The 23,677-nt window shown below is 37.5% G+C and overlaps 1 protein-coding gene and 1 long non-coding RNA gene across 3 annotated transcripts; both read right to left on the reverse strand.

The window, feature by feature from the left end:
* Positions 1 to 513: 513 nt before the first annotated feature.
* On the reverse strand, positions 514 to 21,826 carry Oaz (ornithine decarboxylase antizyme). Of its 2 annotated transcripts, none has more exons than NR_125350.1 (7): positions 21,562 to 21,826; positions 9,019 to 9,120; positions 7,772 to 7,873; positions 6,937 to 7,046; positions 5,858 to 5,953; positions 2,159 to 2,271; positions 514 to 1,437 (listed from the first exon to the last, which is right to left on the reverse strand). NR_125350.1 is itself a non-coding variant. In NM_001043563.2 (7 exon segments), coding segments are annotated over 7 exon segments (786 nt in total). In that variant the 5' UTR covers positions 19,197 to 19,340; the 3' UTR covers positions 514 to 1,280.
* On the reverse strand, positions 10,382 to 19,071 carry LOC110385471 (uncharacterized). The gene is made up of 2 exons (XR_002430729.2): positions 18,575 to 19,071; positions 10,382 to 18,356 (listed from the first exon to the last, which is right to left on the reverse strand). It is a non-coding gene; the product is annotated as an uncharacterized LOC110385471 (long non-coding RNA).
* Positions 21,827 to 23,677: the final 1,851 nt, after the last annotated feature.

The raw sequence follows: 23,677 nt of genomic DNA on the forward strand, positions 1-23,677 counted from the left end.
ATTACCGGACTATAAACACCAATATTTGGTTTGAAAATTGGTGTTTAACAAAAAAGAAATGATATTTCTGATTTTTTAACGCATTCAAAAATAGTCAACTTATATTTAGAATAATTCTCATAAAGTTGCCTCGCTGAGGTTACAGTACACTACAAGTTATTAAAAATCAAAACAATCTTTCCATGAAGACAGTTGTTAAGTCTAAATAAGTACCGTCGGCATGTTAAAACGCTAGTGGAAATCAATTAAAAGAAGTAGTCTTAATTCTAATAATAATAATAGTCTAAGAATTAAAATTTAGATATTTCCATTCGCACAGTAAATATCTAAACTACAAGGATATTTAACTTAATAATTACAAGAATTTAATAATTTGTAGGTAATAAAAGTGAATGTTTTTTTTTTTGCTAACGCTACATTCAGTTAATACTTGTAATTAAAAGTAAAAGAAAAAATTAAGTCATATTTTTTTTGTTTTTTTTTTATTTATTTTTTTTTTTTTTTGCTCTAACCCGGTTGGGGTGACATTTTACACGACGACGGAAACACGAAATAATTAACAATCATAATAATAAATGAAAGAAAAATAATAATTGAAAAATTATATTTAAATCCCGCAATGAGTATTTGGAAGTTGAAATTTTTCAATTTCACACATACAAATGTCATTGAGAGAATAGAAAGTTAACTTTTATTCCTTTGGCTTTGAAATTCTAGGAAATAATTATTAGAAATTTCTAGTTCTACACCCAGTATTGAAAGCTGGTGAGGCTTGACAATTTATTCAATCTTTTGGCCAATGTAGTAGTGTTTCAAAGAAATTTGATGGCTTTATTGCCTGGTCTTAATACACCTCACTAGAATGACTCAGGTTAATAGACTATCTATTAGATTAGATGCAAATCTGTTTTTTTTTTTAAATAAATTCACAAATATCAATGTTTTAGTTTCAAGCTCCAAACAAATAAAAGTATTTTCTCTTTTTTTTTTCTTTTTTTTACATTTTTTTTTTTAATCTAAGTAATATAGAATAATCTAGTTTAATAAAATCATTAAACGCGAACTGTGCTAAGAAAGCCCTTTATCATGTATTTAAATTTTAAATGTGCATTTTGAATACTGATTTAGAAAGGATCTCTAAGTGCTTGACTTGAACGAGTCGTGGATAATCTAATGTTGCCATACGAAAAAAACACGATTATTTTTGTGGAAAAAATGAGAAAGTTGTTTTTTTTTGTTAGTTTCTCACCCGAGAAGAAGCTTTGTTTGTGAATAAAATTTTACTGCATATTGTAGTGTAAGAAAATGTAATTAGGGTTGTTGATGTGCTGTGGGGTCAGCGGCGAATTCGGAGCCAGAACTTGGAATCCCATGAACATGAAGGTGCGCAGCAGGGTAGCGCGGTCGGGACGACTCTTCAAAACGCAGATGATGCAACTGGAATTCAAATTACACATCGACGGGTGAAAAGATGTTTCGCTTAAGCGACATTCTACTGGTGGTAGGACCTCTTGTGAGTCCGCACGGGTAGGTACCACCACCCCGCCTATTTCTGCCGTGAAGCAGTAACGCGTTTCGGTTTGAAAGGCGGGGCAGCCGTTGTAACTAAACTGAGACCTTAGAACTCAAGGTGGGTGGCGTATTTACGTCGTAGATGTCTATGGGCTCCAGTAACCACTTAACACCAGGTGGGCTGTGAGCTCGTCCACACATCTAAGCAATAAAAAAAATAAACAAAAATCTTGTCCCCACGGGTAGGTACCACCACCCCGCCCATTTCTGCCGTGAAGCAGTAATGCGTTTCGGTTTGAAGGGCGGGGCAGCCGTTGTATCTATACTAAGACCTTAGAACTCAAGGTGGGTGGCGCATTTACGTCGTAGATGTTTTTGGGCTCCAATAACCACTTAACACCAGGTGGGCTGTGAGCTCGTCAACCCATCAAAGCAATAAAAAAATAAAAAAAACATGTTTTGCTTTTGTTAAAGTTTATAAATATAGCGTGGTCTTATTATTGTTTTAATATTAAATTATTATTGTCAAATTACAATTGTATGAGTTGATAAAAAATGCTATGCAATAGCTTTATCGCGGCAGTCCCCGAGTGCCACACGTGTTTTTTTTTTGCTCTCTCCCAGCATCCCCAAGTATACAACTCACCTCTTACAGCCGAGACGCTCTTCAGCGAAATCCAGGAGCAGCATGAAGCTGTCCTTGCTGCCGGACTGCAGGACCCCGGGCACGCGGAGGTACATCATGTTGTTGTGCACAACCTGATAATTAAACATTGAAGTTTTATTTATTTTTCTATTGAAGTGAAACGTGATTTCAAACTCGATGAAACGAAAAAATAAGTCCATAGAGACACAAACACATAAATGTATAGGATTCAGCCGGCGAGAGAATGAGATAGAACACATTAGACGTTCCCAGTGTAGTGTTTTTTTAATACAGCGCCATCTATGAGATTTTTTAATAATAACGTGTGTATGAAACCTCTTGTAGTGAATTTTAATTTAGGATTATACGTCAAGTTAAAATATCAATTCACAGAAGGCGCTACCTCATACTATAAAATATGATTTATAATTATTTACTAATGACAAAATTTTACATATCGACGCTTGAAAGGCAAACGTGACTAAGCGGCAATAACTGCTTTGTACATAAATGATAGGCAATAACCATATTCGATGCGCAAAAAATATATATCGACGCTTGAAAGGCAAACGTGACTAAGCGACAATAACTGATTTGTACATAAATAATAGCCAATAACCATATTCGATGCCCAAAAATATATATTTCTAAGTCTATTAAAATCATTTCAATCCTACAGCTAGATTCGTTAAAATAAAAAAATTTTCAGGTATTTCTCATGTATATTTCAAATTAATTTCAACTTTAAATTAGTCTACTGTAAAGTTCACGCATTGTCGCTTAGTCACATTTGCCCTTCAAGCGTCGATATACTTAAGACATTTAGGATAATTGTATTTTAATTTTTGAAGGTTTCACTTCTACCACGTGTGAATTGCACACATGTTTTTTTTATTGGCGTATAGGCAGACGAGCTTACGGCCCACCTGATTGCGAGTGGTTACCTTCGCTCATAGACATCAGCAATGCCAGGGGCATAGCCAAGCCGATGCCTACCGTAAAGTTACCAACCAAAAGCAAAATGTTTATTCTAGTTAAATATACTGACTGATTCGACGGTGTAGTGGTTAAGGGCCCTGACTTTTGCGTAGGTTCGATTCCCATATCAGGCAAACATCGTGTGATGGATCACGTTTGTTTGTCCTTTTGTCTGGGTTTTTATTATCTATATGTATGTATATTCAAACATTATATAAGTATGTATGTCTAGTACCCATATAGCACAGGGAATCGTAAATTAGGGCTGGATAACCGTGCGTGATTTGTTCCCAATTATTATTATTTAAGTGATCGACAATGTATTCAAACAACCACCTAGAGATCAGAGAGTTGAAATTTCAATTATATAACAGCTTTCCTAGCCTTCGTATAAAGCTGTCCCCCCTCACATAAGATCAAAATACTCCCTGCCAAAAATACCTAAAAAGCATTTACTCACTTAATATCACAGTCCACCCAAAAGCTTGGCAAAAGACCTTATGTACTAAAATAAATAGACCAAGAACTAAAGATTGAATCAACGCCCGCTTACATACAATCCCGTGATATTAATTAATAAACACCACCCCGCCTATTTCTGTCGTGAAGCAGTAATGCGTTTCGGTTTGAAGGGTGGGGCAGCCGTTGTAACTATACTCGAGACCTTAGAACTTATATCTCAAGGTGGGCGGCGTATTTACGTTGTGGATGTCTATGGGCTCCAGTAACCACTTAATACCAGGGGGGCTGTGAGCTCGTCCACCCATCTAAGCAAAAAAAAAACGTAGGTATAATAAATAAAATAAAGTTTTATTTCCTACCAAAAACATCGATTTTTATCGTACATCGATACTTTAAATCGATGTTTTTCTAATATCGATTATCCCTAACCTACAGTACATAAAACATTATCACATTACATGTCGATAAGGACCATTCACTTTCAAAGGTTATCTCTTGTGTCAATGTACGTAATATGTGACACTGATAAACGTTATGTAGTAAATAATTGTAAATTATACATTTCATTAATGTTGAAACACTTCAGTTGAATGATATCCATTTTTTTTTATACACACAATGTGTCATCTGGCCCCAATTCTTTTTTTTTATTGCTTAGATGGATGGACGAGCTCACAGCCCACCTGGTGTTAAGTGGTTACTGGAGCACATCTACAACTTAAATGCACCACCCATCTTGAGATATAAGTTCTAAGGTCTTAGTATAGTTACAACAGCTGCCCCACCCTTCAAACCGAAACGCATTACTGCTTCACGGCAGAAATAGGCAGGGTGGTGGTACCTACCAGTGCGGTCTCACAAGAGATCCTACCACCAGTAGTAGTATGTGTCATCCGGCCCTAAATTAGGAACCCCTGTTTGTACTATGGAAACCAAAATGGATGCAAATAAAGTTAAAAAATAGACATGAATATTTACTTGATATGGGAATCGAACCCACGAGCCTTGGTGTAACAGTCAGATGCGTTAACCACTGCACCACCGATTCAGTCAAATTATTATTTACTACAATTATTATCATTCTAATTTGAAATAAAAACATTAAAAAAATCATTTGAAAAGCCAACAAAGCTATTGCCAATTTCAAGACTAGAACGATAAAGTTGAATTATTTTTAACAAAATTTAACTTTGCAATGGCAGTGCCTCTAAAACAAACTTCTAGTTGACGTTTTGGCAAAAGATACGTAAGAAAAGAAAAGATGAGTGTATATTAACATAACTTAATCTCTATATTGTATAGTTCAAAATGCGTACAGACACAAACACGCACAGTTACTAACACACATATATGACCAATGTGGTAGATTACTATTTATTTAATTTATATCTACACATTATTCCTAGTTCCTAGTTCAAAACCCTGTATCATAAAAGTTGTGTACTTATTTTGGAAGGCCTTAAGAACTCCTGCGATACAAGTTATACTTGGTGCAACCCGCTGAGATTATTTGTACATTAAAGTTAATTGGAATCCAAACAATCTTTAAAAATAAAACTTTATATATCTACAATTGGGATATAGTGTCTCACAAATCAAAATTATTTCTTTTTTGCACTTTTATAGTTGTTTTCTAAAATCTTCTGTATCTATATATTAATATGTGAAGCAAAAACTTTGTATCCCTTTTTACGAAAATTGCGCGGACGGAGGAATATTAAATTTTCCACACTTATAGAGAATATAGAGAAGAAGTGCACAATGCTAATATTTTTTTTAAATAATGCATAAAAGATACATTCAATCAATAAAGAAACCATTACACACACTACATACCTACCATGTATTTGACGCACACACGCATGCATACTATTTATTGTCAAACTTTTGTTCTTGACGTCTGTGGTCAAATTGAGAATAGATTAAATATTGTTTGTCTTTATTAATATTTTTTATAATGTAGCCTTGGCAAAATTTGTGATTATAGAAGTATAAATTACAATCATAATAGTGTACAAACTTACAATTTCAATACAATAATCGAATTTCGACTACTGCGGGACCTCTAGTTGTAATAATTAAAAATTATGTGTCAACTTTTGTAAGTCTTGCTGATTGAATCATCTTTGCCATCTTTATTTTCTCTATCATTCTCTTTTCCCTTTCTTACCACCATATTCTCTCTCACTCACATCTTAACGCTCAGTTCTACACTCTTTTGATACGCTCCATTCTTACCAATACTATATAAATACTCACAGCCTCCCAACGTATAACTGTGTTCTCGGTGAGATAAATCTTGAACTCAATTTTAACGGGGTGCTTGTCCTTGCGCTCCAAGATCTTATTCACAACCTGGAAACATCAGAAAGCTATAATCAGAAATGCTGTTTAAGATTTGATATTATACAGTTTCTTTTCATTTCATTATTTATGATGATTCAAATACTTTGATCGACACTCTGGTGGTAGGACCTCTTGTGAGTCTGCGCGGGTGGGTACCACCACCCTGCCTATTTCTGCCGTTGTAACTTGAGACCTTAGAACTTATATCTCAAGGTGGGTGGCGCATTTACGTTGTGAATGTCTATGGGCTCCAGTAACCACTTAACACCAGGTGGGCTGTGGGCTCGTCCACCCATCTAAGCAATAAAAAAAACTAAAAAAAAACCACTCTATTGACATTGAATCTTGAACATTGTACTACTGACTACCGTTTAATTGCATCAAAAACATTTTTTTTTTGCCCTTGTAGTCAGACTAGCATACGGCCCACCTGATGGTGAGTGGTTACCGTCGCCCATGGACTTCAGCAATGCCAGGGGCAGAGCCAACTAATTAATTAATTGTTAATATATTAAGTTTCTTTAAACACAGAAAGAGCTAATAGTCTCTTGAGGTTTAAGAGTTTCGTGACTTTGACTCTTTATCATCACACAAGTCGAGAGTCACCAGTTTGGGCAATAATGACAAAAAGGAAAACTTTCCACTGAATTGGTGAAATTTCTAGATAGATAGATAGACGGTCCTAATGTTATTGTTTGGAACTTGTCGACATACCATCTATCTTGTAAATGTCGTTAGCAAGATTCAGGCATCTGTCTATATGTTCTATGGAGTAGCTTTAATTATGGCTTCGGATTCTGAAAAGCTTAGAAAATACTATTGCTTAGACGGATGATCGAGCTGAACGTCCACTTGACGCTGAGCGGTTACCGGAGCCCGTTGATACCATCAAAGTAAATTCTGCCACCCAACTTGAGACTAAGAGTTCCAGGTACCATGGTCACATGTCTACTACTCATCATAACCTAAAAAGAAACACCGTGTCTACTGACTTGTTGTTGTAGTTGTAGCTGTTGCGGAGACGCTTGGCCATCATGGAGACTCTCGGCGCTGCTGGCCAAAGAGCTGGAGCTTGACCATAGCAGGGCACTTAGCAAGTCGCCTGAAGATAGGACACACAATAATCAGGACCAATCATAAATACCAAAGCATAGAGCAGGGATCAGACGCCGCGGTTCTTCCGCGAAATGTCTAGGGCAGGCACGGAATATTACTTATTATCTTGCCTTGTGAGAGAACCGAGTAAATGTTTTTGAAAAGCAAGCTTCTAAAATTTATCGATAGGTGAAAGGCTATGTATTTGGTTTTAGCGACATTTTTGCAACTTCACAGAAGAGCCATTTCTAAAGTAAAGTGTAAGTGTAACGGCCGTCTGGTGTAGTGGTAAGTGACATGGTCACTACACAAGGGGGTCGCGGGTTCGAATCCCGCCAAGGGAAGGTTATGGATGTATCTTAAATATAAGTATGTGTATAATAAAAATCTTACATTTATTTCCGTTATCTGGTACCTGTAACACAAGTTCTTTACGAACTTATAACGGGACCAGTTAACGTGGTGTGATTGTTAGTAAATATATTTATTTATTTATATTTATTTGTAAATAATTTATTTTGTAAGCCTTTGAAAGATCTGAAGTCTGTACTAAGTTCAAAGACCTGTATTACTGATCTCCAGGCTCCCTCCTTCTTAAGATAGATTAGGTTAGTTAGTTCATTAGGTGTTGTTATTTAGGAAGGTCATTATGCGTGTGCGTGTGTGTGTGTGAATGTGTGTGTATGTTACCTTGATTACCACTAATTACGTGATGGGATGGGATATGCTTACGATTGTCGTCGTGGTTGGGGGTGGCCGGGGTAGCGGGGCTCGCAGCCCCGCCGGTCACCCCTCCGGGCGGTGCAGAGCCGTGAGCAGGGACATCAGGACCACCTGTATACAATGTTTAGGGGGTGCCGATAACCAGACAAGTAACGTGATGTCAAGGAATCTTCCAGACCAGAAGATTGTTTAAGCCATAAATAGGCAGAGCCGTGAGAGCTATCTGCGCGGCCTCCCAGCACGTGTTTCGGCTTGAATCCACTCAAGATAGGAGCAGGATAAGCTATATCTTCTGATAGCGACTACCAATACCTTAGTATGCACATGTGACGATTCACGTGTGCTTAGGATTGTTAAAATTGGCAAAAGCGGTTGCGTATAAGATATTTTCTGAATCTCTCTTTAAGGCGACTCTATAAGACCCAGAATGAACGAAGTGAAATAAATATATGTGTGCTATTCACACATGACACAATTAAAATCTTCAGAAGTATTCCATCTCGTTAATTCCATTGTTTACTGGTGATTGGAAGTCTTATGAGTACGTACGAGCAGGTACCACCACCCTGCCTATTTCTACCGTTAAACATTAATGCGTTGCGGTTTGAAGGGTGAAGCAGCCGTTGTACCGTCAAAACTGAGACCTTAGAACACTCGTCTCAAGATGGGCGGCAGCATTTACTTTGTAGATGTCCATGGGCTCCGGTAAACTAACACCAGGTGGGTCGTGAGCTCGTCCACCCATCTAAGCAATAAATAAAAAATGAACGTATAAATGTAAGTTTGTCTCTTTTTCCCCTACCTCTAAGCTTATAGCCTTGAGGGGCCATTTCAGCGTAACCCTAACAAGTAGATGAAATCACGGGGGTCAAACCTGATGCCGTTGCTAACACTAACCCTAACAAGGGTTCGCAGAACCTACCACCGGATCAGAAGCGCGACCCTCTGAGAAGATCCGGCGAGAAACTCAGTGGGCCGTGTCTGTGGGTTAATTTACTCGCAGAGCCCTTCGTCGCAAGCGACGGGTTCGACGAGAACGATGACCGGTGCTTAAGGTAGTTAAAAGCACCGTTAGGGGATCGGGAGGATCCGAAATGACGTGGCTTTGTCTCTTTTTAGTGTCGCCTTTTCGTTTCACGGGTTTCACAAATCGCAAGCGTGCCAAAATGAGTTTTCGCTGCATTCGGGTGACTCGTCTGCGAGGTTCTACTGAACGTATGCCGCTTTCTCTTTCGGTAAATAAGGCTTAGACTCACCACAGAGGCCCGGCGCCCAGGCACAGCGAGAAACACTCGGCGTCCGAAGCCGACAGAGCTGAGCGCTTGCTGCCGGGAGCGCTCAGAGACGCCCCGTCACCGCTGCAAAGAGACCCATCATTACACATTGAGGCCGTGTTACTTCAATCTTAACTTGAAAATCTAAGCAAGATTTAATAATCCATAATCCTAAAATGGACTAAGATAATTACAGAGTGGTACATACAGGATGGCTGTAGAAAAAAATGAAGACAGCCAAAACGTTGGGTAGATGAAATAAAGAGTGTAGCCGGCCCGCATTGGAGTCGAATGGCCAATAATAGAGAATATTGGCAATCTTTAGAGGAGGCCTTTGTCGAGAGACAAGCTGTTTTGAAAACCACACGGAACGCCGAACGGAATACTTGATTATAAGTTGCATTTAAATTTAATTTATTATTAAGTAATTTATTAAGTTATCAATTAGTAAGTAATACAGCAATAAAAGCTTATTATTATTATTATTAATCCTCAAATGCACGGAAGGATGGTAGCAATCTCGAGAGGCTCATCGTGACCGGAAAGGTGGATGAGAAAAGGCCTCGGGGCGCAGCCCAATACGTTGGTCCGACCAGATCCGCTCTTGATTCGACATTTCACAATGCCTTCCACACCGCCAGAGACAAGAATAAATGGAGAAGGATCGTGCGTGCGATGGTGATACAAAAGGGTGGTCACTACCCTCAGCAGTGAGGAATACGAGGCAAGGAGGAGGAATCCTAAAATCCAATGCTTGGATTCATAATCTTGCTAATGACCATCACTGTGCCCAAATTCAAAGAACGATTGCATTGCTACCGGGAACATCAACCCGAGTGGCCTCACAGTATGGGCTTCTCCTATCAGCAAAATTCCGAAAATGTTACCATTTAATTTCAATATACCTAAGTATACAGATTCGTTCATATACCATGAGTATTTGGAAGAATTCGAATGAAAATCGCGCGTGGCCAAATTAACCATTTAAATTTATTTTACTGTGAATTTAGCATTGATTTTTATTTTCATGATTTTTTTTATTTTTTAGTTTTTTTCATTTTTATCTCGTTTATTAACAAAAAGTCAAATCAAAATAATTTAACATAACCCACACAGTAGAACAGATCTTCCAACGCGCTTAAAGGAGGCACAGTCCCCAAGATACTGGCTACGTTGCCTCGTTGGACAGCCAGACTCACTCTCTGTGCAAAGTACCAGCCAGCCTTAGCATCATGTGTAACCTCCTTCAAGCGTTTGGAGATTTCTGTTAAAAATTTCTTTGCTTCAGGGCCCCAAGGGCCCATCGTCTCAATTGATTATTGTAATTTTTTTTCAAGTTTCAATATTCCTTTAGCAATTTCTGCAAAATATGTAAAAATTAGCTCAGCACTAAAAGGGCTAATAAGCCAATGAATTCTGTTTTTTTTAAATTATCGTAACTATCTAGACACGTTTCGAGAATTAAAATTAATAGTTTCCGATTTATTACGGTTTTATCGGCAAAACTGGTTTAACGGTCCGAGTTACGCTTTCGTGAATCGACCATTAAATGTTCCAGAGGTATTTAGTAGTACTAATTTAGTACCAGTAACTCAAGGTAATTGAACTCCCAGAAAACACATTGTTAACAATTTCATTTTATGATTTCGAGGGGTGAAAGGTTATGCTTACAGATTTTGTTGAATAAAAACTGAAGATGACAAATTAATCTTATTATCTTAAATACGACCTTGACCCATTATGGTATGATGAAGATATTGTTTATATGGTTTTTTTTAATGACTGTGCGATTAGGCTATGTATTTAGGTTAATGGTTTTTTTTTTTTAAATGATCAAAATAATAATATCGATTCAAACACAGGCATCGATTTGCGATTAATTGAGACGTATAGAAATAAATGAAGACTTAAAATATAGATATATAATGAATATTTACTGGTGGTCGGACCTCTCGTAAGTCCGCACGGGTAGGTACCACCACCCTGCCTATTTCTGCCGTGAAGCAGTAATGCGTTTCGGTTTGAAGGGTGGGGCAGCCGTTGTAACTATACTGAGACCTTAGAACTTATATCTCAAGGTGGGTGGCGCATTTACGTTGTAGACGTCTATGGGCTCCAGTAACCACTTAACAAACAGGTGGGCTGTGAGCTTGTCCACCCATCTAAGCAATAAAAAACAAAAAGAATAAACTTGCATTACATAGTATTTGTAATACACACATAAATATATACAACAGCAGATGTGAAAATTGGCTGCCGTGAAAGACTATTTTTTTAGTTTTTGATGACAATTTCATAATTAAAACAATGTTAGGCTACTGTTACTTTATTGAACACAATCAAAAATAATCTTACCAAATAATTTTAACGACCATTTTTATAGAAAGAGAAGAAATTAAGACAGAAATATAAAACTTCAAATTTGAACACTATAAATAAATCTCTATCACAAATAAAAACGGAATGTTAAATTATTTAGTCTACTCGAAAACGAAAGGAATTCCCACACAAAATCGATTTTTAATCGGCAACTTTCTATAGATTATTATGCTGTATAGCATATTATTTTTTATTTATTTTTTTAATTTAATTATATTATGTATATTTTTTTTAATGTTTCCTTAAGCACACATGTACTTTCTCCCGAGTATAACCTGGCACTGTTTTCGATACGGAACAAAAACAATAAAAACGTTGAAAAACCGGGAGCTTGCCAACGTTTCAAAATAGATTGTTGTGAGTAGAGAAACAAAACTAGAAAAAGACAAATGGGAGAAAGAATTTTTGGCGCGAGGAAAATAGCAGATTTGGTTTTCAAGGTCACGCGCCGAGTCGTTCGGGAATCGATTTTTTTATTTTTTTATTATGGCAATTTTTTTTTTATTTACGGAACTAACCTTGTAACTAACGGATAGCATTAGACTATGGCTTGTCTATGGCATTCTCACTGCAAATTGATTGCCAGGTGCAATATTCACAACACTTCAATAATAATTTAATAATGTTTTATTTATTAATCAATCAGTGAGGTATATAATTTTAAGCAGTATTGGACTGCAAGGAATTAAAACTTTATTGCAATCATGATGCTTAGCATCAGGATGGTGCTCAAATTAAGGTCTACAATTAATACAGAGTGAAATGTATGGGACGTGGTTTACAGGAAGCCTCTTCTCGATACTCATTAGAAGGATATTTTATATCACAGCGTTCGGAACAGGGGAGGTTTGGGAGTGCTATGGGATAACACATGACCGCGAGACTGGTAAAAAGGAAATGACGCGTTATCTCACAGTTCCTCACAGCATAACAATCGATTTAAGAGGATATCTGATATCTAACCGACTATGTGGGGAAACCCTAAGCGAATTCGATGACCGCCATATCTGAACCTCTCAACACGGATCTGAATAACATAAGAATTCAAATGTGGACCGTAACGAGACAGCCAAGACTTAGGCTGCAAAGGCATATTAACCTGACCCTTGGTACTGCTCCAACCTGCAGGTATAGACTCTTGGAAAAATATTCTCGCTGTACATACGTCAATGCTGCGCCTTATACAGAAAAAAATAGCTCTCTCCGCGAAGAATACAGCGCTTCAAAGCAATAAACTTTTGCTGCGTATGGCTTAGAGTAGTCAAATTAGAACTGTTCTTTTTGTAGTCTACAAAACTAGAACTGGACTAATTAAGTAATAATATCACCACACGGTTCGTTATATAACGTTCGGATTGTCGATAATCCCATTCTCACGGATCGTTTGGAGCCTCTGGGTCTGCGGAGGGACTTCGGTTCCCTCTGTATTCTGTACCGTATGTTCCATGGGGAGTGCTCTAAGGAATTGTTCGAGATGATACCGGCATCTCGTTTTTACCATCGCACCGCCCGCCACCGGAGTAGAGTTCATCCATACTACCTGGAGCCACTGCGGTCATCCACAGTGCGTTTCCAGAGATCTTTTTTGCCACGTACCATCCGGCTATGGAATGAGCTCCCCTCCACGGTGTTTCCCGAGCGCTATGACATGTCCTTCTTCAAACGAGGCTTGTGGAGAGTATTAAGCGGTAGGCAGCGGCTTGGCTCTGCCCCTGGCATTGCTGAAGTCCATGGGCGACGGTAACCACTCACCATCAGGTGGGCCGTATGCTCGTCTGCCTACAAGGGCAATAAAAAAAAAAAAAAAAACATTCAAATTACGATTGCTCTTCGATCTAAGTTGTTAGGTACTTGTAAAGTTGCTGCGACATGGTTTCATTTCAAACATCGGATTTCTGTTTACGTAAAATGTAAACGTGTGTGACGCCATATTGATGTTATTTTCTTCTATTTAAATTGGCCAGCCAACCTCTCACTTTGGTTACAGCGATTGACGTCACAGCTGACGTAGGCTCGAAGGATCATAATTCAATTATTTCGCTTGTGTAGTATAGCACTTGCTGTCTTTCATTAAAAATGTAGAAATACGTCGTGCATTTCCGTTTGTATTTATATATATTTTTTTAATAATTTGGCTCAAAGCCCGAGTGAAAGGCATCGCGACCACGCCTTTTGCCGGGCTGAAATTATAAATAACGCGTAAACACATTTCGCGCCAATTCTAGTGTCACGTGAGTTTTGTTTGGGTTCATAATAATTTATAATATGTTTGGTCTAGATTCTAGTTATTTTAGGGGTGCCCGCTCGCCCCGGCCGCGTCGGCTCAGAGGCTCCATTATACCATTCCCACATTGGTGTTCCTTCTCCAGCAAGTGATGAATGCAACTTTGACTTTCCCCGCGTGGTCAAAACGAAATTAGGATCGGAGCGCAATGTTGTCAATTTCTCGCGCAAACCCAAGCCAACTTTATGCATTCACATTGCGAGTTTGGTTCGCGCCGTTTATCAGTACCATGTAGCCACCAAGAATTCCACATGACCACGACTGCTCTGCCAAGAGCAACCGATTGTGAGTGAGTAGCCACCACGGCATATCTTATATTTATTGAATGAAAACAGCAATTTTAATGGCTTTTTTATGATTGAATTGATTGGTTAGCCTGGAGGCCTTTCCAATTTCACCAAGACAGGTGGGCGAGCATTGGCTCAGCCAGGAGCTTATCTAACAGCTGCCCATACGACTCCGAAGGAGACCTAACAACTCTAGAGCAGCTGCTTCACGAATAAATCTACTACCGGATCGGAATCGCGACCCGCCGAGAAGTTCCGGCGAGAAACTCAGCGGGCATGGATTTTAATGGTGCAATATTCGGCGTGAAGGTGCTGTTTTCGGTCTCATTTTCTTCAGATGCAGATAAATTTACGAGCTCGCGTTCACGGACGCAAGCAATGGCAGGAGAAAGCATATGATGGGCTAGTGAAATCCTGATTGCCGTTACACTACTCTTTTTCAACTTGGTTTACAAAAAGATACGTTATAAGCGCTCGGGTATCGGGGTACATGATAGTCCATCCTAGAGTTGTTACGTCATTATTACGTGATAAAAATGTTATGAAACACGCCAAACGCTATTCTAGATAAGGACCAGATGTAGGGATTTTTTTTTAGTTTTTACATTTGAATTTAGGAAGGAAGGTTTACTAGTGGCCCGAATGTGTGTGGCCGAAAAGTGGTCTAGTTTTTCCAGGTCAGGTGGCCGAGCCAGGGCTTGGCCAGCAGAGGTGGGATTTGCTAACAACTGCCCGAGCGCCTCAAAAGACCTAACGTCTCAAAGACAGTTGCTTCGCGAATGCATTTACTACAGAATTAGAATCGCAACCCGCTGAGAAGACCAGAGAAGATACTCAGTGGGCAAATGTTACGCGCTAGATTTCACCTCGAATCCTTGAACGACTACGGTTACCTGATCCTAGTGTTGAGGCTGCAGGCGTCTAGGTCATAGGGATTTTGTTTACTCTAAAGGTCGATATTTTTCTGTAGGGTAGGAGTTCGCGACATATCTACTCTATCCAGGTGCCTAGTCAAGAGGCATTAATGTGATGTCTTTTCAACAGCTTTTAGAGGTGAGATTGAATCGTTGGCATAAAATTATCCCATTAAATTCAGAAACATACTTAAAAGAACAACACTTGGAGCTACGAACGTTCAAGGTTAAAGCATACGTGGTTTCTTGGAAATGAAAATTGAACATTTCAAAAGACATAATTCACCTATTGTTTTGCAATTCTAAAGAATCATTTGTCCCTTTTATAAGCGAGCTCGCCAACTACGCTTCTCTCTTTCTAACGTAAGCGTAACGTGATTCCGTTGTTTGTGCAATAATTTTGTTTTCTCTTACTCTCTCTACCTTTTTTTTGTGAATTTACTATTGGTAGGTACCTATTATAAACAGACTTGAGTGATATTTTTCAACACTTGCGAACTAGACTTTTTTTTTTCAATATAAATCCGAGGGCAAAGGATTTTAGATGATAATAGTCTGTCAAAACTTTCGTTACTTAGAAAAGCAAAGACATCCACTACTAATAAGGGTGTTGTTATACACGATCTCCATAACCGAGTCATTGAATACAACAGAGCTGAACTTGAATACCCATCTCAAGACATTAAAACAGGTTAAATTTTAGCGTACCACAACTGTCTTACTAAGACGCATCAGTGCTTCACAGCATAGCAGAGTGGTATTCCGTAACTGGCTTTTTTTAGGGTAACTTTTATTCCACGTTTTAACCTTACACCGTAGCCTTTGGTGAACAAGTTATAACTACGAATGTCCTAAGAATAATTTAGAAAGGTCTTAATTAAATGCGACTTTATTTTTCTGCTTAATTTCCATGGTCCTTTGTTCGATTTCCCGCAATCAATGCATTTATTGTGATCTCTATATTTTATTTGTTCATATTGTCGGCGAATTCTATACAAACGAGGTATGATTTCATTCCAACTCTACAAACTATAGTTTTAAAGCGATACTATAAATAGTACAGGCACGCGCCGATCACATCAGACATACGATCGTTACACATTTGTATCAATTGATCTTACGCGACCTTCTGCGACGCATACAAATACATATATACCTACTTTATACCTACATATATTGTGACATATAAATAATCGACATTTCTCTTAGCTTATTAGACATCCATTTCGATTATTGCTCCAATTCAAGCTCCTTAAAAGCTGAGGCTTTTTAACCGACTTCAAAAAAGGAGGTAGTTCGCAATTCGACTGTATGTTTTAAAAAAAAAGAAGCTCAACCACTATTTATGAAAAATGAAAGCCGGCATAATTGTGGCAAAGAGATCTGAATTCACGAAATTTCCGCCAAATATATAGCATAGCATTTGTGTAATAATATTTACACTTGCAAGAATTTGGCATATCAATCGTTGATTACATCAGATTCCCAAAGGATGCTACGGACTACCTGCTCGTATATATATACGATGATATTGCAACAAAAAGTATCACTCAAGATATTGTCTATGCATAAATATATAAAATACAAACCTAAAATGTACAAAATAGGTTATGTTAGTAAAGACATTGCAGACGAGGCATCACAATAAGTCAATCAATGCCATTTCAATTCAATTCAATATCAATTGCACACAAATAATAATAAGTTTTATTCCTTGACATGTAACATTAAAATGTTATCATGGAAAATTTTCATGAAATCAAGTGCACGCTCACACAAGATAAAAGACAAGATACTCTTAGATAAATAAACATTTGTTTGAGCTAGATTAATGAAAGTACTATGTACAATTTAAGATAATTTTAATGGCATTTGTTTAAGAATATTGTTACATTTCTATCACTTTTTAATATGGAATATAGTTGAAATAGCATGTGTATACCTTTGGATCCAGATCTAATAAAAAGATCTGTCGATGCCTCCAATGAACACTACTGTAACTAAAAATTTTGAAATTCTCGTTTTTCACGCAAATCGCTTCACTATTTTAAAAGTATTACAAATTATTATTGATGGCGTTCGAAGCAAGAGTAAATCTGCTAGTTACACAAAAAAAATCATAAATATATCTGCAATAATAAAGATTTTATCAACTTTTTTGGTTTAAATGTTCCTCCTGTAAACCTACAAATTTGGGGTTCGCGTAGTGTTCATTGGAGGCATCGCTGTGATCTTTGAGTCATCATTGTTAACTGAAAATGAATAATGGTTCAGCGGAACAAAAATTTTAAAACCAGAAAATCTTTTATCTCAAACGGCAGCTTATCAGATCTTCATCAACCTCTAACCGAATAGTCAATTTGAAAAACTTAATTGGTTGTACAAAAAATATTTAGCAAATGGCCACTGACATATTGTCTAGTAGGGTATAATATGGTAATATCTAATGAACTACAATATAAAGCATATATACAAGCCATACCAATAATACAAACATGTAACTGTAGATTTGCAATTCTTCATAAAGAAACCATAGCAATTCCAGTGGAGTTTGTATTAAATCCATTTACATTGTTTATGCATGATCTTGAGGAGTGATTTATTTAAAGACGGCAAAGCAAAAGTGTAAAAGCTTGGGTTTTTAGTCAAATGAGATTTTCATTTTGTCCCGCATTTCATCCACATAAGCATCCGCATATTCAGAAAGTATATTAACAGATTTAACACAGGCTAAGACATCACATATCATAAGTATCATATAACTATTTTATTGCTTTTGATGAAAACAATTGTTTGATGGTGAGTAGTCAAATAGTCAAGTATACAAGTATATCAGCAATGAATGCCAAGTGTGTTCTCACTCAATACATGTCACATCTCAATATTAGCATGACTAATCATTTTAGAAAGTCCATATATTTGTAAAACCACTTGGTTGGGGGCTATTCAATTAACGTTACTGAAATGTATCAGCACTCATCTTTACTATTTTTACTTTTAAAAATAAACACTACAGATCCTGTTAATAGGCTTACCCACATTGCTCTTGTTCATATATTAGCACTGGAAATCAATTGGCCGTTTCTGACCCTCAAATATCAAAGTGCTAACATATCTAAAGCCCGTGAAAGGAGAAGTAATTACATTACTACGTTAAATATTTCTATATAGTTTTTGTAATAATTGATAAGCAGCAAGCAATCTTAGGGAAAATCTGTCATGACTCCTACATGTAACAAACATCAAATGTAAGCCATAATTTTACTCAGTACACTTTGGAACTATATAGGTAAACTACAAATTAGTATTTGGTATTCATAAACTCACACGTCACTATTAAAACTAGAATGGCTTTCTCAAGAATTGATTAGGTAATCCACTTTTGGATGTTCTGTGTGTATTTTTTTATTTGTTTTATTTTCATGCCTTTTCACTGGGATTAGTCTTAAATAAAATCTAAAATCAATTGTTTATACATTGAACACGGTGATGTGAAATCTGAAGATGACATTCAAAAATTACGCCATTTTTTATTTATTTGTGAGGCCATAAATTAGCGTAATAATATTTGTGATCATAATTACAAGAGTGAGTAATACCTATAGCATATTTTTTACGAAGGAAAACGTGTACTATTTATAGAAACATCAACCGTTTTTAGATTAATCACGTACCTACATAGTCGTCCCACATTATGTTTTGAAAGCGAGGTATGTCTACTTAAATCGAATAGGGGTTAACGTAGCTAACCAAAACAATAAAATTAACAGATGTCCTTGAAACACGATTCGAATGGAAAATTCCAGTCACCATTACAAACGATGGTGTATTTAACGAACATAAAAAAAACTTTTTCTGCCAAAATAGGACACCATGTTTGTTTAGATGACATTTTACCTTAGTAAGTCACAACCCAAAATCGTAAAAAAATTATATCTATAATTCAAAAAAATATGTATCAAAATGTGTATGTATGGACGTTCACTTCGCCGATTTTGTTGCAAAGGTTGCAACACGAAGGTATTTTCAGATGACGTATTAAAACAGAATATTTTCGTCAACGTAAGACATTTCCAAAATAAGTAATAATAAACGGTGTGTTAATATACACTGTGTCTGTGTGTTTTGTAAAATAATTGGGTTATTAAACTTTATATATGATTGATAAAAATAGTAGGTAGGTACTTACGAATAAACCTTCTCGACCTGTTTGGTCTCGACGGAGTCCACACCATTTCCATTGTAGTATTTACTAATACTACTACTACAATTTAATTGTTGTATTAACATCGTCATCTTGGAGAGACGTAATTAAGCCTTGAAAATAACTTGGGGGAAAAATTACGGCGCAAACCGTTAGGCCGCAGCGGAATTGCGTTGCACACAAAGTCGTAACACGTATGAATCTTTGTTCAAGTTTGTTCAAAATTAGGCTCTTCAGTGTTGCTCAGTTTAAAAATAATTCATGATAGATTTATTTTAATAATTTTAATTTATTTCATATTGTGTAACTGCTTACAATTGAAAAAACATACTTTTAATTTGTAAATGCCAAATAATCAATTTATGATATATGAGTCGACTATTATCAAAGGCGGCAATCTGACTTTTGGACAATGATTGGTAAATCAGAAAAACGAATTATTGACTTTGTATTCCATTGGCAGTCACAAAACTCTTCGGAACTACATCTTAGATAAATAACAGGTTAACTATTAACCTTTATTTAATGCAGGTTTTTAACCGTATTCTTTGAAGGAGACGATTATATTCAAACAAATCTGTATTGACATATCAATAAAATTTTTTTGTCCAAATGCACAGATTGCCACCTTTGATAATAGACGACTCATATATTAATTATATTATAAAGGATCATTCAAAAGCAAGCGATCGATCAAGCAAAGCAGATCTTTCAAAAGCGGTTAAATGGATTGCATATCTTTTGTCAAAACGCAATTTGAATCAAAAGTGGCTGGCAAAGGACCCTGTCCTATTTTCAGTATTAGATAAATAAGATAATTGTGCAAACGTAACATACCTAACTCTAGTTAATTATCTAGTCAATCGCAAAAGAGACTTTCAAGTTTGAAGGGAGCAGACTTTATACAATACAATAGTGGCGCATCGACGTCGTCCTCACAAGAGCATAACCATTCTCTGTAAAAGTCGCCCTCCCAACACTACTGCTAGTACCTCGTCACGGACTATGCGCGGTAACTCCATTCCCAGCATCAAAATTTTTAGTAAGATCATACCATGGACTTCGAAGGCCAAGTACCTAGGCACCACCCTCGACAGAGGGATAACATTCGGTCCTCACATTTAATCAGTAGGCGACCGGGCCGCGTTCCACCACAGCCGACTCTACCCCATGATCTGCAAGCGAAGTAAATTGTTCCTTTGTAACAAGGTGACACTCTAAAAAATTGCATACGTTCAGTCACGCGGCCCGTATGCACATAAACTCTCTCCAGATCATACAATCCCATTTCTGCAGGATATCTGTCGGAGCACCGTGGTACGTGAGGAATGCTTACCTTGACGGCGATCTAAATAAAATTTAGAACCGATACGTAAGCACCTTAAAGAAGCGTCAGAACGCTACTCCGACAAAGCAGCGTGTCACTATAATACTCTTATGGTGGCCGCCGTTCATTATCTATCCGAAGCATCACTTGTCGGATCCCCCGGATCCACTCTGTGCTTTTAGACCTGAGGGGGCACCTAGTTGATTACAACAATGCGTTCGACGAATGAACTAACCCACATACAGAGCCCACTGAGTTTCTCTCCGAATCTTCTCAGTGGGTTGCAATTCTGATACCGCGGTAGATTCTGCGAAGTACTACTCTTGCTAAAACGAATGTTAGCAAATCCTCTCAGGTTGGGCCCGTGAGCTCACTTACCCGTCAGGGTGTAGCTAAAATAGCCCTCTAGTCTACCATCGAATAGATTGAGTTAAAAATAAATAAATAATAACAATGATGATAAAACAATTGAGACTTAAATCTTTTATCTTATGAAAGGTGTTGGCATTCACTTTGTGACTTTTAAGAGTTCCGTTTATTACTGAAAACTAGGTGTTGAGGGGCTCTCTCTTTTGAGTTACTGATAGTGAAAACAGTTAAACACATTTTATAGTTGCTGCCCAGTGCTTAGCAATGCATTAATAACAAACAAAATCATTTTAATGCGACTGGTCTCAAAAAATAAAACGCATCTAAACTAAATCGATACAAAAAAAACACACACAAAATAATCACAAATATATTATATTTTGTATTTTTTTTAATATGGCAACATATACTTGTTAAATCTGTGTGCATACGTAAGTAATTTAAAAGAGAGCCTGGTTACGTGAAAAATAATAATACTTCAGAACCACTACAACATGTCCGTATAATACAAGTTTTCCATAATGGCCACCGGAAGCATGACGTATGTCATTCTAAGACTACATTCCGTTTCAAACAATATTTTGCTAAAACAGATCCAGAAATATTATAAAAATAGAATTCTATAATTTGATTTAAAAAAAAACAATATCCACTAGTAAAACTATAAATCGTTCAATAAAAAAACTGCGTGATCCATTCTAATGACGTAATCAACGAAGCGAACGAAGTTAGCTGCGCATGTATCGATCCAACAAACTCACCGGTTTCGAAATATCAAGGAAGGCATACTCTTTGACGAATCAATATTTTTAAATCTTTCTTGTATCATATAACTCGATGCCGGTAAGGCAAATAACGTCATTACTATACTTTCACTTCACAGCCCTCGGTAACAATCACTCCGACTCACAGAGAATAATATTTCGGGTTGTTCATACAGCTGCACATTAAAATCGATTTCGCGTTGAAAATAATCGATGTGCCTGTTAAACGACATTCAGACTTGGAGGCGAACCGTGGACTACCAGTTTGCCGCATTCACCCCCGCTTATATACAATCATAGATATGTACACCCCTACTGGTGTTTTTAGGGAGCATTAGGTACGGTTCATACTGGCTGAAAAGTTTTATATTATATACTGTTAGCCTTGTTTCTGACTTTAGGTTGGCGGAGCCTACGATCTTGCGATTGCATGCAGCAGAGATGCGAATGTTGCGATGGATGTGTGAATTAACGAGAATGAATAGAATACGTGTTGCCCCACTTCCACTTTCTCCGAGCAATCACTTTGGCTATGTCATTAAAACTAATTCTTCTGCGAGTTTCGGTATTGCACATTCTATCCCGAAGAGAAATGCCTAAAAAGGCGAGGCTCTTTGCGAGACTTGTATTTTCGTCATAATTTGCTTTGTGAGCGTACATGTCTTGACCCCGTATACCATCACTGGGAGAATACTGGTTGTAGGACCTCTTGTGAGTCAGCACCGTTAGGTACCAACGCCCTGCCTATTTCAGTCGTGAAGCAGTAATTTGTTTCGGTTTGAAGGCTGGAGCATCCGTTGTAACTATACTGAGATCTTAAAACTCATATCTCAAGGTGGGTGGTGGCATTTACGTAGTAGATGTCTTTGAGCTCCGGTAACCATTTAACATCAGGTGGGCAGTGAGGTCTTCCATCCATCTATGCGATAGTAAAAAAAATTACAATGCTCCAATATCTGACGACCTAATCAAAATGGATTATTGGTAAGGACTGCGAAAGGCAAGAGACCAAAAAGAATAGAGAGCATGTGATGAGACCTACAGTCAGCATTGGGGGGAAACAGGTTGAAGAAGAGTGACAGACAGACATTACAAAGACATTTTTGTACCATCTTATAAACTGGAATAAATATTTCGTACTAGAAATATATTATAGGACTTACAATACGCCCAATGCATAATGCCATCAAAGTTCTGTTGGTAAAAGCTCTTTTTGATTTGGCTGTATTTTATTAAAATACCATCTATATTGTCCTTCATAGCACAATTCGTTTTGAACTAACTACATTGTGTTTACCATATAAAGTGTAATGGACATGAGGTCAGCTGCTATGCCCTGGCGCCAACCATCCCGACAAGAGACGTATTAACACGCCTCCTTCCATCACGGCCACCAGTCAAAGCCAACAAAGGGAGGATAGTGACAATAAAACAAGCCTTGCCAGCCATTTCTACTCGCTTTCTGCTTTCTCGCACAAATAAAAGAACTTGTCGTTACGGTGCTGGTTTTTCTGTCGCATCATTTACTACAAAAGTATTCTATCCTAATTTATATCATAAGATGAAATTTTATTTTTATTGCCATTACAGGCAGACCAGAAACAGCCTATGTGATGGTGAACCATCACCGCCACTCAAAGACATTGGCAATGCTTGGGGCACATACTAACCGCTGCCTACTGCAGACGACTCTCCTCAAGCCTCGTTTGAAGATGGACGTGTGATAGCGCTCAGGCAACACCGCGTAAGGAAGTTCATTCCAAATCCGGGTGGTACGGTTTTTTTTATTATCTTTGTGGGCAGACGAGCATACAGCCCACCTGATAGTAAGTGGTCGCTGTCGCTCATGGACGTTAGCAATGCTAGGGGTAGAGCCAAGCCGCTGCATAGCGTTAAGTACTCTCCGCAAGCCTCGTTTGAAGAAGTACGTGGCAAAATATCTCTAGAAAAGCCCTTTCACTGAACACAGTGGTTCCAGATATGAACGAGCTATGCCTAGTAGTATGCGTACAGATTTCGGAGTAATCAATGTAACTAAATAACTGTTGGCAAAGACCCGTTTTTAATTCAACATGGACGCTCACATTATCATGTTTATTAATTAATTAACAAG

This window comes from Bombyx mori, chromosome 2 (genome assembly GCF_030269925.1).
Source record: "Bombyx mori chromosome 2, ASM3026992v2".
NCBI lineage: Eukaryota > Metazoa > Arthropoda > Insecta > Lepidoptera > Bombycidae > Bombyx > Bombyx mori.